We start from the raw sequence: 17,298 nt of genomic DNA, 5'->3' as shown, positions 1-17,298 counted from the left end.
CCACCTTCGGTCAGGATGGCTGAATCACTGCCGATCTTTTGGAAAAGACTAAAGACATACCTTTTCAGGCTCCATCTGGGCCCTTCTTGATCTAACTTCGTTCTCTCTCTCTTTCTTAACACGTTGACTGCCAACAACGAGTTGAGTCGTCAAACACAATCCAGCTGTTCACTGCCAACGACGAGTTGAGTCGTCAAAAAAAAAAAAATTTTTTTTTTGACGGTGCTACGTGGATCAATGCCCCCCGCGTCTCCTATGGAGATATTGGAAGTATTGAATGTGTATAATCTATTTTACCGACCAGCTAGGTGGCGACGGTCACCTCCCGACAGAGAGAAAGTCAACCAAAAGCAGCCGCCTCCCGCTGCTGCTTCCTCCATTCTCAAGGAAACGGCTTGCCGATTTTACAGTCATCAGTCACCAGACTCGCCGCTCTCGGGCAGCGCCAGCAGCAGCACACGGGGGATTGCAAATTTGCATAAGCCTAGAGTCGCACGGGGCTTCATCGGGGCTCTCAAACCCAAGAGTCGAGTGAGCCCTATCCACACTCGCTGCCAGGGAGGGAGGCTGCTCGAACTCGCTGCCAGGGAGGGAGGCTGCTCGAACTCGCTGCAGCAGCAGAGCACTCGGCTTGTGACAAACGCAGGCTGAAAGCCACTAGACACGCCCACGGAGGGAGGAGTTGAAGGAGAGGGCGTTCAGAACTATATTGTTTAGATGTCTGATCTCTCACTGATGCCAAAAATATATGGTTAAAGTGACTGTTCTGCCTGTTTGATTGAATTTCACAAAACTGCGATTATCTCAGCTTTCAGTCTGAGACAGCTGAAACCATGCTGTACTCAACGGCTAATATCTACATAACTACTAACTCTACAAACTAACTCTTTTAGACAGAGAAAGCACACATTCTATTAGTACTTTTCTGAACTTTGTGTTCACAAACTCCAAGCAGAAAAGAATCCTCGGCTCTTTTAAAATGAGCCAGAATCCTCAAAAAACGGCCTGGCAGAAGCTACCTACAGCAAAAAAAAAACGGCTGGCAGTCAATGTGTTAAAAAAAAAAAAAAAAAAAAAAAAAAATACTAACCTAAACTTGTACCACTGTTCCTTCAGAAGTTGTAGTTGTCATAGACTGTACTCCATAGTTGATTGCTCTATTGCTGACAAAAATGTGTTATTGTAAGTCGCTTTGGATAAAAGCGTCTGCCAAATGACGTAATGTAACGTAATGTAATGAAAAACATATACAATACATACATAGACACACTATTATCAAAAGGATATAAACGTAATAAAGCTAGAAGCTTATTTTTATTGCTGTCCTTAAAGGTGTGGAATATGAACTGGTGAATGAATATATGGGTGCATGTGAGTGTGTAAGAATAAAGTGCACATGTCAAGAGACTATGGGGGATGCGTGGGTGCACCCACCACGCTGGGGGAAGGAGAAACATAGGGGAGACTAAAAATATAGTACACAATGATAAAAGCAGTACAACAGGCCCAATGAAACAGTCAGTAAAAATAAAATTAATTAAACCCAGGATCTGCTGCTCCTGATCCAGCTCTTTACAGAGGATTTAAAAGAATAGATACACTAGTCTAAAGTTTTGTTCCACAGCACGGCTGCTGTGTAAAGGAATGAGCTCTGCCCTTTTACACCGTTTACACCTGACTGGGACAAAGTCAGTGGAGCGCCCCCTTGTGACGTGACCGTGCACGTCCCTGGCTTTTCTAAAATAATTTGAGAGGTACCTTGGCACTACATTACTGACTATCCTGTGGACCATGCAACGTTTCATCTGGTTTACTCTCTCCTCTACTCTCTGAGCCACTTGAAATAGTCAAAATGAGACTGTAGAAGGTGAGTCCTGGGATGCAGTTGTAGAATGAGCCTGACTAAACTAAACTGATTTGTTTTGCGCTGTCTGCAGTCTTCAGTGTCATGGTGGTGCTGGTGTACCAGGAGGAGCAGGCATAATCAAAATGACATTGTACCAGGGCTCCTGCTAGAACTTTCAACGCTGTCTTATTTATAAATGTCGAAATTCTAGTGAGGAATTTAACCCTCCGATTTACCTTGGAAACCACCTTTTGAGCCGTGCTCTCTCCCGTTAACTTGCTGTCTAGAACACAGCTCAAGCAGGCAACCTCCTCCTTGGCTGAGCCCTCCATTGTGATGTCATCGCTGCCGGTTTCCATTGTGATGCAATTGGTGATGATGTCATCTTTCAACCATGGAGATCCAGGGATAATTCCAGGGAGCTGGCTGCATCCGGAGGCCCAGGATGGGCTCCCGGGGGGGGGGGGCAGCCATCCTGCCTTGAATGGGCACCAGTGAGGGAACCATTGTAACACTGAGTGTTGGCTTGTGTGCAGTGTGGGCTGGTCGGAGGAGGATCTGTGTGCCAGCGGAGTGACGATCCTCAACCAGGACTTCAGCTCGGCCCTGGAGACCCTGCAGCATGCCCAGTCCCAGGCCATCGGAGCCCCCAAGGTGACGCATACACTCCTAAAGTGGAATTTAACAATAGCAATTGTCATTGAAAGTCAAAAATCCATTATAATTAAGCAATATCAAACTCAAGGTCGTGCTGTGTGTGCTGCTGTCAGTACAACAGCACGACCTCGAGTGTGATATTGCTTTTATTCAAGGTTCATTTTACTAGCCATAGTGAGTAATCATATTACAAACGAGGAATTTGACTTCGGCTATTGACTCACATCAATAGCCGAAGATGGAGCAAATATACAACAGTATACAACAGTTGTACAGTGTAAACAAAGCTATTCATCAAGTAATAATAGCATTTTTCTTTCAGTAATGTGAGACAACAGATGATTTCTGTCCATTATAAACTTGCTGCCCACAGTTTCCTCACTGCAAGCTAGCTAAGCTAATGTTGGCTACTTGTGTGTTCGCGTGCATGTGCCTGCGTGTGTGTGTGTGTGTGTGTGTGTGCCTGCATGTGTGTGTGTGTGTGTGTGTGTGTGTGTGTGTGTAATGTGTAGATCCCCAGTGTTGGTTGGTCAGACATTGGGGGCTTGGGGCAGGTGAAGCAGGCCATCCTCGACACAGTGCAGCTGCCTCTGCAGCGTCCAGAGCTTCTCTCTGTGGGTCTGAGCCGCACCGGCCTGCTGCTGTACGGCCCGCCCGGCACCGGCAAGACCCTGCTGGCCAAGGCTGTGGCTACTGAGTGCTGCATGACCTTCCTCAGGTACCAACCTCATCACCTTCTGCTGACCTTACACCAAAACACTTTTCAAAACCATTTCTCTGTCGCAGACACATCACCGATGTCAGGATGAAATGATGAGAATTTTGCTGGAGTTGTGGCGTGCTCACGTCACCTCCATCGTTTGGTGTAATGAGGTGGTGATCAAACTCAGTCCCAGCTGTCTGAACTCGGTCTTCTTCTCGTCCGGGACATTCTGATCAAATCAAATGTGTTTAATATTATCGGGAGTCTTTAGTGGCCATTCACACCGTACGCCGAAGCAACGCTCAACCTACGCTGAACCCACAAGTTTCATTTCGGCATCCTTGTTAACGGTCAAGCTCAAGGCATGCTCACGCCTTGCTCAAGCGATCGTTCTGGATTCAGTGCTATTTTCCAAGCGTGACGCGTAAAGCTGCCAGGCATGAAGTCAATGTGGGCGGGTTCAAGGCGTGCCGAGCGAGGCGCTGAGGAAAAGAGAAGGCTTCTTGTGTGAACGGTTAAGCGTCAGCTCAGCTTGAGCCTGCCTCAAGCTTCAGTTCTGCGTATGTTAAGAGCTAGGTGGGAACAAAGGCTTAGTTCAATGACGTGAACATTGCCAACATCCAATAGTTTTTCTTTCTTCAGCACCAAAACAGGACGCCAATAAATGCAGTTATCCATGTTGTGCTGTGTGAGTTTCTCTCTCTCTAAAAAAAAAAAAAAAAAAAAAAAAAAGAGTTTCTCTCTCTCTCTCTCTCGCTCTCCGTTTGTGCTTCTCCTTGTTCTCTGTGTTGGCGTTACTGCATCCGTCAAGTTGCATCCGTTATCTATGCCTACTGTCTTTTCAAAATAAAATCACTTCTATATTCATGGGAAATAAAAAAAATAAAAGCAAATAACAAATGTATTACAAACTAGCCTACACATGTGAACTGCACTGTGCCTTGGGGTAATGTTAATTCACAGTGTGGTTTATTTACAGTTTGACCAAAAATGAGAGGGTGTCAGACTTCTGTCTTCTAGTGTATGGTAGGCAGTCTTTTCAAAATCTTCTAGTGCAGAGGTTCTCAAATGTTTTTCAGCCAATGGCCCCTTACAAGAGAGAAAATATGCCGGGGACTTTTTTCTCCGCATTTTAAAGCTTTGACAGCAACAGACACGTTACCTCACACAAATAAGCTAACTCTTTCAATGGGGTGAGGTTTCTTGACCCGTGACCCTTGACTCACTGTCAGGATGGTTATAGGATCCAAACATCGCCAAAGTTGCACTGCCGGACATCCTCATATTCCTAGTGGGAATGTCCAGTGTCTATACGCAGCTAGCACACACACTGACACACAAAGCCTCACCGCACTGTCAAAATCCCAACACTCAGTCCTGCCCAGCTGCCCCATTGTACCTCTCTAAACTGACCAATCAGAAGCAGCCAAAGACGAGCAGTACTAGCAAGTTAGTTTGTGACAAACTCGCAAACCTCGTTTGACAGTGTTACCAAACTATAAAGTGACAGGTCAATATTCTTAACTCAGAGGATTTAACCAGGGGTTACAATTAATTGCGTCGGAAGATCATTTACAGGACACAGTGTCCTGCAGATTTTAATTTACAGGTTTTTGATTAATTTTAAAGGTCAACGGAAACGCTGATTCCGGAGATCTCTCTCGTTTCGGCTTGAGCGGAACTACCCCTGTGTGACGTCCACCGAAAAGGGTCTATAGAGCAGATACTGTCTGAGGAAACCTGTGGGAATGAGAACATTCTTGATTCAATCCTTCTCCTATTATATATAATTGAGTAATATACATCAACCTTCCTTCTTTTTTTAATATTTTCATGTATAGAATTAGATGTGTGTTTAAAACTTGCTCACTCCCTCATACAGTGGATATTTTTTTTGTCGTAAGTAGTAGGAGTAGGATTTTATTAATTTGAGGCACGTGTGTCTCTGTGTGTGTGTGTGTGTGTGTGTGTGTGTGTGTCCTGCAGTGTTAAAGGTCCAGAGCTCATCAACATGTACGTGGGTCAGAGTGAGGAGAACGTGAGACAAGGTCTGGATCACTCATACATTATTACACATTATTATCTATCTATACATTAAACATATTACCTATCATATATACATGGCACAGACTCTCCATTCTGCATACCTTCCTATTATGCTACAGTATACTGTACTAATTGTCCTATGTCTTTGTTCAGTATAGATGGTGTTAAGACTAATAAGTAATAAGTCTTGTATTATCTTATAACAATAGTAATAATAATCTTTATTTCTATAGCACTTTTCTAAGCACAGTTACAAAGCACTTTACAGAGAAAACTAAAAGAGCAAAACAGAAACAAATTGACACCAAAACGAAATGAAAGCAAGGTAAGAAATATAAAGTAAGCAGAAACATAGCCAGAACTGGGACTTCAAAAACAACGAATAAAAACTTTATCACACAAAGCTAAAAATTAGTTTGAAAAAGAGATTAAACGATGCTTCAGATTTATCATCCTGATCTGCTCAGGAACCTCTTGTTTTTAATCTAGACTTTAGACCAGCTAATAGAAACCTTTTGTTTTTAATCTAGACTTTAGAACAGCTAATGGGAACCCCTTGTTTTAATCTAGACTTTATGACAGCCAATATGAACCTCTTGTTTTTAATCTAGCATTGCCTGTCATCTCAGGTTTAATTTAGTCAATATTAGACACTGGAGTTGGGAATCACTGCATTATGGCCTTAAAAGGGACCAGTAAATTCATTGTGATCTGCAGCAGCTAACAGGCCAATGTGGTCTTTTGTCTTCAGTGTTCTCCAGAGCCAAGTCAGCTGCTCCGTGTGTCGTCTTCTTTGATGAACTGGACTCTCTGGCGCCCAGCAGGGGGCGCAGTGGAGACTCCGGAGGGGTGATGGACAGGTGACCTTCCCTACCAACGAACAAACCTACCTGCAGCCATTACAGCCCATCATAATGTTGTGGGTGTGAAGCTGTGTAAACATCAAGCATGGCAGCACTGGCATACGAGGCTCAACTCAACTTTCTTCATACAGGCCTTTATCACATGCAGAGGGCTTTGCAGAACATGCTCATTGGAAACCTGGAAAAGTCATGGAATTAGCAAAATCCTTGACAGTTTGGGGAAAGTAATGGAATTAATTTTGTGTGCGATGAAATTAATAATTGTTACAGTAACTTTCCGAGGATAACCTTCCACGTAATGTAACACATACATAGCTAATTTATTTTCTGTAGCTGTTGATGTAATGTAGCTCTATTATGTGTCCATGCATTACAAATGTTTTTGGTTGTTATCGGCGGACTGTGCACCGCAGTGAAGTTAGTTTGAAGTTGAAAACTCGACAGACATTCACTCCACACCCAGTGGCGTCTTCTTACCCTGCTTCTCAGTAAGAAGAAGGCTACTGGTTACTCAGTTGCATGTTCATGCTGCTTGTATTTTATATGAATATTTTTTATTCTTTCTGGAACAAAAATGCTATGGTTGACAAAGTGGCGTGTCTTGCAGGGTGGTGTCTCAGCTGCTGGCGGAGCTCGACGCTCTTCACTCGGCTGGGGGGGTTTTTGTGATCGGAGCGACCAACCGTCCGGACCTGCTCGACCAATCACTGCTCCGGCCCGGCAGGTGAACTCACATTCATTCTCCCACATTTACATGAGAGTTTCTGTCTGAATGTTACCAGGACATATTACATGAGCCAAATCACCTTAAATTTTCAAATGACCAATATGACAAAAGTCATAATTGAACTAAATTGAAACTTTATATTCCAACCATACTTCATTTAGTCTGAGTTTCTAAATGGAAATGTGCTTGTTCTCATGAGTTCAGACAGCAGAATTGTGCATCTCGATATCCCCAAATCACCATGTCATCACAATATAATCAAAAAAATCCCCAAGACGATGAATGGCAGTTCACAGCCTCTACTGATTTGGAAATTGCCACAAGTATTGTGATTAAGATTGATTAATTGAATGATTGATTTATTGATTTATTGATTTATTCAATTTCAGGTTTGATAAGCTGGTGTACGTGGGCATCAACGAGGACCGAGGCTCTCAGCTGCAGGTCCTCAAGGCCATCCTCAGAAAGTAAGTAGACCACCTGGAACTGCTCTCTCCGCTATAGGGATGTGACGATAACCATGATACCGCGGTAGATTGTGTAACTTTTGAGGGGGGGAAATTGAGAATAATGCTGTCTTGGGCTGTACAGAGCAGCATACCAGCTCAGTGGCCTTGTGGTCTGAGTGTCCGCCCTGAGACTGGGAGGTTGTGAGTTCGATCCCCGGCCGAGTCATACCAAAGACTACAAAAATGGGACCCATTGCCTCGCTGCTTGGCACTCAGCATCAAAGGGTTGGAATTGGGGGGTTAGATCACCATATGATTCCCGAGCGCGGCGCTGCTGCCGCTCACCGCTCCCCCAGGGGATGGGTCAAATGCGGAGAACAAATTTCACACATTTTGTGACAATCAGTGGGACTTTACCTTTACCATAAATGGTTAGAGAAGTATAAAAGTAAAGTAAATAGTTTAAGCACATCAAACACCATCCGTCTTCTAACACAGGGGTTCCCAACCTTTTTTGTGCTTTTTTTTAGATGGAAAAAAAAGTCGCGGACTGGTTGTCAATTTGAATAATAATAATAAAAAAATAAAAAAATAAAAATAAACATAGGCTATAATATTATAGGCTGCGTGGTAGTTGAAACATAGTTTCAAGTTGACGTTTATTTATGTTTTGTAGTTTGTCGTTTTTATTTTTATTTTTTTTGGGACCGGGCTCACGGCCCGGGAACCGGTCCGCGGCCCGGTCGTTGGGGACCACTGTTATAACGTACTGTACTGTTAAATTAACATAGGCCTACATTGTTTACTGATGTTCCAAATGTTCTGTTATTTAAAAATAAAATACAAAAATAGGGCAGAAACTTTCAGGAAGTGCTCGTGCTCGTGCCCATTCTCTTTACACGCTCGGATTTCTTTATTCGGTAATCGCCCTAATTACCTAATCAGTGATGATGTCATCAGTGATTTCATCCTTCCTGGCTGAGCAGTGTTGATGTCATCAGTGATGTCATCCTTCCTGGCCCCAAGCTGCGGGCAAGGCCACGCGGCAGGCGAGCTGCGTATATGCGACGCGCAGTGGGCGAGCTGCAGGGAGGGCGAGCCTAGGAATCGAGGACCTAGTCAATTATAAAAAATATACTTGGCGATTCATTTAATAATTGACAACTAACCAATTAATCATTGCAGCTCTAATGTACATCACCAATAGAAGGGCTGGTTGAAATCAATATCACGCCCTGCAGGTCTGGGGGATGGTTACGGATATACTCACAAGAGGGTGAGGTGATGCGTCAGGAGGGACGCACGCGTAAGGGGAGCTTACTAGAGCCGTACTCGTTTTAAGCAAGGTTTAGAGAAAAAAAACGGCCTGTTTGTCGACGGGCAACAGATGACGCAAGGTACAAGCGAGGGTATGCTTGGCGTCCAAACTGCAGTATAGAGGAAAAGAGGACACCGTACCCAGACCTGAGTTTTAGGTGTGTGTAGTCATGTTTGTTATATAGTCATGATGTCGGGGGACTCAATATAGATAAATTGATTTATTCTATTATGCAAACCCAATGAGTCCTCTTTAAGTTTTTAGCTCTTTTTGCAACTGCTGCGCCTGTTGCTTAATGCACTTTTTATGCTCTTTTTTAAAGTTTTGTTGTGATGCTTCTAAATGTCCATTTTATTCTCTTCTTTTATTCTTTTATTTTCCTGTCAACCATTTTATGTGAAGCACTTTGAATTGCCTCTGTGTATGAAATGTGCTATACAAATAAACTTGACTTGACTTGACTTGATAATCACAAGGAGTTTTTTCGGTATTTTTCGATTATCGTGATATTGGTTTCAATCAGCCCTTCTATTGGTGATATCGTATAGCCATATCGTAATATTATATGGTGATGTCAAACAAAATAGAAATAGTATTTCTTCTCACAAATAATATTCCTTAAAAATGTTTCATACTTTTTGTCACGTAAAGTGAGTCAAATTTGCTCGTCATCATCAATTTAGACCTCAGAATTCTGTCATGGTATCCCAAAATCGCAACATCATCACAATACAATTCCACTGAAAGACGATCAACGATAACATTGAGTTATGGCCCAGCCCTAACCAATAGCTTTTTTTCAATACTATACTATACTAATACTGTGTTCGGGTTTTTTCTTTAACCTGACACTAATCTCTTCTCAGGCTAAAAACGTTCTTGAGGCTGTACAGAATGTTTTCTCTGTGATATACTGTATATGTGGATGGTTGCACTCTTTTGATATGGAATTAGCTTTTATTGTCTCAGTCAAATTCCTCATATGTGATTTATACATATTGTGCTTGTGATTCTGATATAAAGCTGCTTCAGTTTCTATGTAGGCTATCTGAAGAACGCTGTCCGTTAATGCAGTGTGACTTGACTTGCTCTGCGGTGTGCAGGTTCGAGCTGGACCCCGGGGTCAGCTTGGAGGAGGTGGTGGAGCGATGCCCTGCCCACATGACGGGCGCCGACCTTTACGCCCTCTGTTCTGATGCCATGACCAGCGCCATCAAGAGGAAGATCTCTCTCATCACTGATGGTAAGAGCACAGTAACACCTTCAACCTGCTTTTAACATCAATCCAAGTCCGATTAGCAGCTGTTAACGGCGACATTACGCCGCGTTCGCTAAAGGGACGTTTTCACACCGAGTTTCAAGTTGCCCCCACCCCACGCCCCCACCCGGACATAAGACCGAAAGCTGTTTTCACACCCCTAGTTGTTAGTAGTAGTACTGTAATTATGAGTATTTATTGTCCTCTTAAATGTTTAGGATTGACTGGTAAGAAAGAGGCTGCAGAGCTGAGAGACAGACACCAGATGATAAAATGTCATATTGTTTTCATATTGCTTGTGTCGAGTTACTGATTCAGTTTGTGTTTATTGGAACAGATGTGAGCTGGAGACACACAGGACATCAACTCGTTCACAAAATAACTTTCAAAGCTTTTTCTTTACTACAGTGCAAAACAATCTCAGAATTCATCATTTCACAAAAAGCATAGCATGAAAAAAAACTTAGTAGAAACCATCTGAATGCCTTCATGTAAGGTGCTGCCTCACTAAGACGTGAATCAGAATGGCAAAATCGCCAGCTGTATGGAGCACTGCAGTGTTTCACCACAGGAGGAGCCCTGGTCTGCAAAGTGCTATGTCTCATTCAAACTGCTACAAAGTGCTAAGTCACACATTACAGTTCTTTGACAAGCACTGAAAATGAAATGTCGTCGAAAACATCACCGCAGTCATGTGAAAAATAACTTCAGTTTGGCTCATCTTTATGTTTTTCAGCTTCAGTTCTCAACAGTGGTTGTCAACGTTTTCATATAAAGGAGCCTCATCTATTCCACACTAGAGTCAGAGATGACCATCATGATCACCATCTGATGAGATTTTGTGTCTCTGACCCAAATCTTTTTATTTTCTTTTTTCCAGAATTCCCTGACTAGCTGTATTGGAGGTAGAGAGATAACAGAGAAACTATGATCAAAATAGTAAATTTTCTACATTCTCTAATTGAACTAGAGGTCTTCACGGGTACAAAATGACGGACCCGGACCCTAATGGACCCGGGAAATTTGTGCCCGGACCCGTCTATTATTAGAAAGCTGAGACCCGGGCCCGTCAGAACCGACAAATGTCGGACCCGGACCCGTACGGAACTGAGAAATACTGAGGCAGAGACTAGCGGTGCCGACGTCAAAGTTGCTTGCTAATTGCTATTACAAGTTGTATAAATGAAACTTTGTGCATCTTACATATAACGTTATATAGCATTCTTCTTTGGCACATGCACCTGAAGCGACCATGTACAGCCTGAAGCATTACTCCCATCTGCACCGATTTTCACGAGATGTCCTTGTTTACGTTAGCTCGCAATGCTAATCTTGAGCTAGCTTGTCACGTTACTTTGGCTGGCGCGCTCTGTAACTCTGCTCTTTTGACATCATCTTGTGATTGTACTCTTCTAGTAAATATGACTGAGTATAATACTTGTCACAGAGGCAAGGCTAGACATAACTGGCTTTACTGAGGCAGGCATGAGTAATCGAACCCCGAGCATTACTCCAACAGTCCAACATAACGACACCGAGTGCTTGATCAAATCCACCGCCGTTCTCACTACTTGCAGTTTCTGACAACAAGCCTCACATGCGGTGCGCACTGTGTATTTTCATGTGTTTTTCTCATGATCTCGGATCCACTCGGGATTACCGTAATGTGTTGTAGTAACAAAAAATGGCTACCTAACGAACCCCAACAGACGCAGGTCAGAAAACAAGGAGGCTTGGTACTAAAATATGAGCAAATATACTTATCAAACAGAGGGGATTAGAAAGAAAGGCTGCTGGGCGTCCGGGTAGTGTAGCGGTAGATTCCCTGAATACGCAGGTTCGCGCCCCCGTGTTGCCGACGGCTTGGTCGGGTGCCCATACAGGCACGATTGGCAGGTGTCTGTGAGTGGGAAGCCGGATTGAGAGTATGTGTCCTTGTCGCTGCACTAGCGCCTCCTCTGGTCAGTCGGTGCGCCTGTTCGGGGCGGAAGGGAACTGGTGGGAATATTGTGATCCTCCCACGTGGTTCGTCCTGCCGGTGAAGCTCCCTGCTGTCAGGTGAAAAGAAGCAGCTGGCAACTGCATATGTGTCGGAGGAGGCATGGTGCTAGTCTACGGCTCTCCCCAGATCGGCAGAGCGGGTGGAGCAGCGACTGGGGCAGCAGGGGGAAATTGGCCAAGTACAATTGGGCAGAAAATGAAGGGGGGGGGATAAAATAATAATCTATAGAAAGAAAGACTGCTACCCTCTGCAGGTGAGCTAAATAAAGGCCATTAGAGGATTTAGGAAATACGGTAATACTCACTAAACCTGCCATAAAGTGCAGCAGTGGCTCCTGTCTCAGCCTCTCCATTCACAATCTTCCTCCCTCTCTCCCTTTTTTCCTTCCTCCCTCAGGTCTGGACTCGGAGGCCTCTCCTCTCCTGCTCTCCTCTCAGGATTTCTCCGCAGCGTTAGAAAACTTCAAGCCGTCTGTTTCAGACCAAGAGCTGCTCAGATACAAACACATTCAGCAGAAACTCACTGCAAAGTAAGAAACCCCAAACCACTGGCTGTCTCATTTACACTGCCAGTCACCTCTCAAAATGATCCTAATGATTGTAAAATATTGTAAAACTGCAAAATGTAAATTATGTAAACATTGTGGATGAGTGAAGTTGAATTTGTAAACTGTAAAATCTATCATTAATAAATACAACACTGTTCACTAAATGAAGACAAACGCACTGTGGTTCAGTTTTACCAGCTGCATCACCCGCTAACGCAGGGGTTCCCAACCTTTTGTCGCAAAAATCTAGGGACCCGTGACATTAAAATTCCGGTACACCAGCGATAATGTCATCAGTGACATCATCAGTGATGATGCTTCTTTTCCCCGCAGAATTCTGACTTTAATCTGAGAATTCTGACTTTAATCTCAAAACTCTGACTTTATTTCTCAGAATCCTGATTTAAAGTTATAATATCAAAGATTTTCATCTAAAAAAATAAAATAATTCTGAGACACTCACAATGTTGCTTGAAGCTATGGTCCATTGATGGAAGCCTTTGCAGTATATAGTGACATTATGTGACATTAGTAATGTCACATAATACAACACTGTTTGGATGTCACCTGCAATTACCACTCATCGCCATAGGTGTCACCCAAGAGAACAAAGCTGAAATCTTAGAGATTATCACTTTAAACTCAGAACTAAAAAATACGTAAAAAATCTTTTTAAAAATCGCAAGTGACCCTAATAATCTTCAGTAGTATTAAATTGGGTCTGGTGTAAAAAAATTAAATAAAGAAATTTCACGCGACCCTATTTGAATTCCAGGCGACCACACTTAGGGTCGCGACCCCAAGGGTGGGAACCACTGCGCTAACGAGTTAAATTCCACCAATCAGATGGAGAGCTGCTTGCGGCAGTCGAAGCTCGTTAGTCGTCTTGGTTCGTCTTAACGAGGTTTCTGCTGCTTTTCACTAAATTCACAGCAGAAACTTTTCTTATTTTGTTTTTTACACAATTACTAGCCCTACATTACTACTACCATTCACCATTACTACCGTAGTACTACATTACTACTAACAAATACATTACTACTAGCCTGTTAAAAAACATCCTGATAACGCAACCTCACATTCTGTTTTGCTCCACCTATCAGTCTGGACTTCCAGCCGCCCACAGCAATTTCCTGAAATTACAATGTAAACGGGCCAATTGGACTGAGTTGTAGTTGATGATGTAACTGGCCCAATCAGGGCTGACAAAATAGTAATGGCATCTACCGAAGCAACGAACGGTAACGTTAATTTTATAGTGAGTAAACAGCCATAAGTGCAGTTATTGCAGAAATAGACTCAATAACAACAATTAAACAAGAACAAGAGTATGTACCAATGCAGCTTCTCGGCGGGAAATACGTTTTCCGTGTGGATTTGGACCGGATTTGGCGACGCTGATTGGCTGAAGGACTGCATTTGGCGACGCTGATTGGCTGAAGGAGTTGTGTCTCATGGCAAGAACTCCCGCCCACTGAAGTCACTGTGGACGTCTGGAAGTCCAGACTGATAACGTGGAGCCAAACAGGATGTGAAGGCACGTGATCAGGATGGTTTTATTTGGTGATGGCAAGTTATTTATAACGATCCTAGTCTGCTGGAATGCTAACAGATACCAGCTAAGGAGTTAGCTGCAACGCCTGCTGTAATGCTAAGAGGTGTAGAGAGAGAATCTTTGGCTAACCAGTTGGCTGAACCTTGCTCTTCATGTTCTAAATAGCTTTGATCTCTCAACAATGTTTTTTAGAGTTTGTATTTAGCAACACAAGCTGAAAGATTTCAACTCCTTCAGGTAACATTAAGAAGCACCCAGCAACATCACCCAGTACACAGGTTAATCATAGCACAACTGGGCCGTTATGTTCTCCATCCAGAAAATAACCAACAGCAAATAAATTAAAAATGATAGTTCTTCACAAGAGAAATAATGTCCAGAACCTTTTTGACTTTGGGTTTGGAAGATACACCAGCTCATCTGAGCCACCCTGCTAATCAATAAGACTGTCCGGTGCCACTTTATGTTAAGTTTATTTTTTAAAGATATCACTTCTTACAGCAAGTCAATATGGGCAACAAAGTTTAGGCTTCCCTGATGGACTCACTGATGGTAATCAATAGTAGATTTTAGTAGGCTGAAATTGGGATTCATCTGATATATTTAGAAAACCACCAATTTAGTCCTTTCTTTCACATAGATGTGGAATGACAGGCAATGAAATATATTATGTGGAGTAAAGAGCTTACCATCTTATATGTTTTACCATGATTTCACAAGTTTTCTTTTGCTTTTTTGGTGAATCCATCATAGCAAAATGACCATACGACCGCCATACGTCGTCTACCATAACCGGGTGTGGACTGACCTCAGGCCGTGGAGATCCTGGGAAACTCAACAGCTGGTTAGAAGGGGCTGGTGCTTGGGTTTGTTATCAATGCATATAGCTACAGAAAGAAACCTCTCTCTCATGAACGTACAGTAATATTGTCTCTCCCATGAACGTACAGTAATAGAGTAGCGCAGAGATGACGTATTTTTGTAGGCCAACCCGGAAGTTAGTATCGCGCTGCTGGGTTCCCTCGTCCGGAAGTCAATGAATGGGATTTTTGCATGGGGAGTTTGGTTAAATGCTGGAAATAAGCTCTGTGGTTAATAAAAGTTTATGAAACAGCAACGTTTGTGTTCAGCAAGAAAATCTTCACAAATGAACATCTGTCATCCGTGATGTGATTATGTAATCAGTGATGTGAAGTTGGGCACAATGTATTTGACATCATCAGTGATGTGACATAATTAGTGATGTCATCAGTGACATCATTATTGACCAAAATCTCGTATGACATCACTGATGATGTCATAGGCACTGATGATGTCATAGGCATTGTTTGTGACATAATCAGTGATGTCATAAATATGCATTGTGATATAATCAGTGATCTCATAAACAAGTGAGTCCCACTGATGATTTCACAATGTCTATGACATCAGTGATGTTATCAGTGACATCATTATTGACCAAAATCATCGTATGACATCATTGATGATGTCATAGGCACTGATGATGTCATAGACATTGTGACCAAAATCATCTTATGACATCACTGATGATGTCACAATGCCTATGACATCAGTGATGTCATAAGATTATGTTATGTTATCACAGATGATGTCATAGACATTGTGACATCATCATCAGTGGGACATGTGCATGTGCGGCGAGCCCGCGCAGCGAGCGAGGTTTATCCAAAATCCCCATACAAAAAACTCATTGACTTCCAGACAAGGGAACCAGGCGATGCTAACTTTTACTGTAGGACTCTTTCCTGCGCCCCTCTATCCCTCTATACCCCTCTAACCCCTCTAACCCTAACCTCTATGCATCACATAAATCAACCTTTTAGCACGTCCTGTTGTAAAGCAGGCTGTTACATCCCTGTTCAGTCTTCAAGCTCAGAATGTGATGAGTACACTTCTGCCAAAACATCTTCAGTTCTTGTATTAACCCAAATTTACTCGAAATAGCTGGATGGAAACTTTAACCAAAGTGCGGTTCCCGGAGGCTTGCGGATCCTGTTTCAAACTCAAAACTAATCAGAGTTAATGATGAGTTAATGAGCTAATAGTTCTATCCTTCGGATAGAACTATTTTCTTTTAGCCAAACTACACCCAACTGTCTCGGTGTGCAGAATGGAGCATGCTAACGTTACAGCTAAGCTAAGGGTAGATTCATCCTTCCTTCCTTCCTTCATGGTGAGACAGTTTACGGGTGTTGTTCTGTCGAAATAAATTTGTTCCTACATGAAACTGCTCACAACAAGGTCTGTGGATTATCTTGAGTAACCAGGTCATGATTTCTGGAAAGATGCATTGCTGTTGAGTTTATCAAATGTCATCCAGTTGCATTGTATTTGAGAGAAGGCCTATGTAGGTTTCACTATCCCACCATTTATGATGAACATTTATCCAGACCTCCATCATTTGAGCCGCAAATGTGGCTACGTGAGATTAGGTGTGGCCTCAGAACTTTGGCTCTATATAAAAAGTTCTGCTCCAAACTTTATATATCCACTTTAGGGGGATAACACACACATCTGAATTTCAATGTCTGATATCTAACAGATGCAGTCTATGGAAATGTCTCATTTAGTCAACAAAGGACTTTGGTTCCTTAAGTGCATCAAGCATGGCAAATCTTCTGAATCTTCCTCGGGTCATTTTGCCAATTTCTGTGGTGAGCAGAGCCAGGAGCCATGTTTCTTGGGTCTTTTGTCCTAAATCTGGACACAAAAAACTGCTTTCATCGTAAAGGCTTGAGTGAAGTGTAACTTTTACAACTTATTGGATGTATGCCATTTGAAAATTCATATTTGGCGTAAATGTGTGATTATTAATAGCATATTTTGATCTGAAAGAAGAATATGAGACTCAAGCACATGGACCTGGGAGTGGTCTAGAGTCTAGGACTGCAACTACTATTTTTGTTATTATTAATCTGATTAATTATTTTCTCGATTAGTTGTTTGATCTATAAAATGTCACAAAATGGTGAAAATGTTGATCACTTTTCCCAAAGCTCAAGGTGACATCCTCAAATTTCTTCTTTTGTCCACAACCCAAAGATATTCAGTTTACTGTCATAGAGGAGTAAAGAAACCAGAAAATATCAGAGAATTTTTCTCTTAAAAGGAAAAACTCAAAACAATCGATTATCAAAATAGTTGTTGATACATTTTCTGTTGATCGACTAATTGATTGATCGATGAATGGTTGCAGCTCTAAAAGAGTGAATTAAGAACACAGGGAGGACAGTGATTTTGGTTCAACTCAAAACTTGTCTTTGGATGGGAAATAATGTACACAAGTCACACGCAGTACAGTCTAAT

At 42.5% G+C, this 17,298-nt stretch overlaps 1 protein-coding gene across 1 annotated transcript in view; it reads left to right on the top strand.

The window, feature by feature from the left end:
* Nucleotides 1–12,515, top strand: part of pex6 (peroxisomal biogenesis factor 6) — a gene marked incomplete at its 5' end in the record, with an annotated part of 68,894 nt that extends 56,379 nt beyond the window's left edge. Inside the window, 8 exons of the mRNA XM_083636180.1 lie at nt 2,383–2,500; nt 3,016–3,221; nt 5,193–5,254; nt 6,004–6,112; nt 6,723–6,839; nt 7,232–7,309; nt 9,713–9,852; nt 12,266–12,515. Of these exons, the coding sequence (XP_083492306.1) occupies nt 2,383–2,500; nt 3,016–3,221; nt 5,193–5,254; nt 6,004–6,112; nt 6,723–6,839; nt 7,232–7,309; nt 9,713–9,852; nt 12,266–12,402 (967 nt within the window). The 3' untranslated portion in view covers nt 12,403–12,515. The remainder of the gene's footprint in view (nt 1–2,382; nt 2,501–3,015; nt 3,222–5,192; nt 5,255–6,003; nt 6,113–6,722; nt 6,840–7,231; nt 7,310–9,712; nt 9,853–12,265) is intronic.
* Nucleotides 12,516–17,298: the final 4,783 nt, after the last annotated feature.

This window comes from Poromitra crassiceps (assembly GCF_964638095.1).
Source record: "Poromitra crassiceps genome assembly, chromosome: 4".
NCBI classification, from domain to species: domain Eukaryota; kingdom Metazoa; phylum Chordata; class Actinopteri; order Beryciformes; family Melamphaidae; genus Poromitra; species Poromitra crassiceps.
The sequence above is the reverse complement of the archived record's forward strand: the minus strand, read 5'-3'. Positions and strand labels throughout refer to the sequence as shown.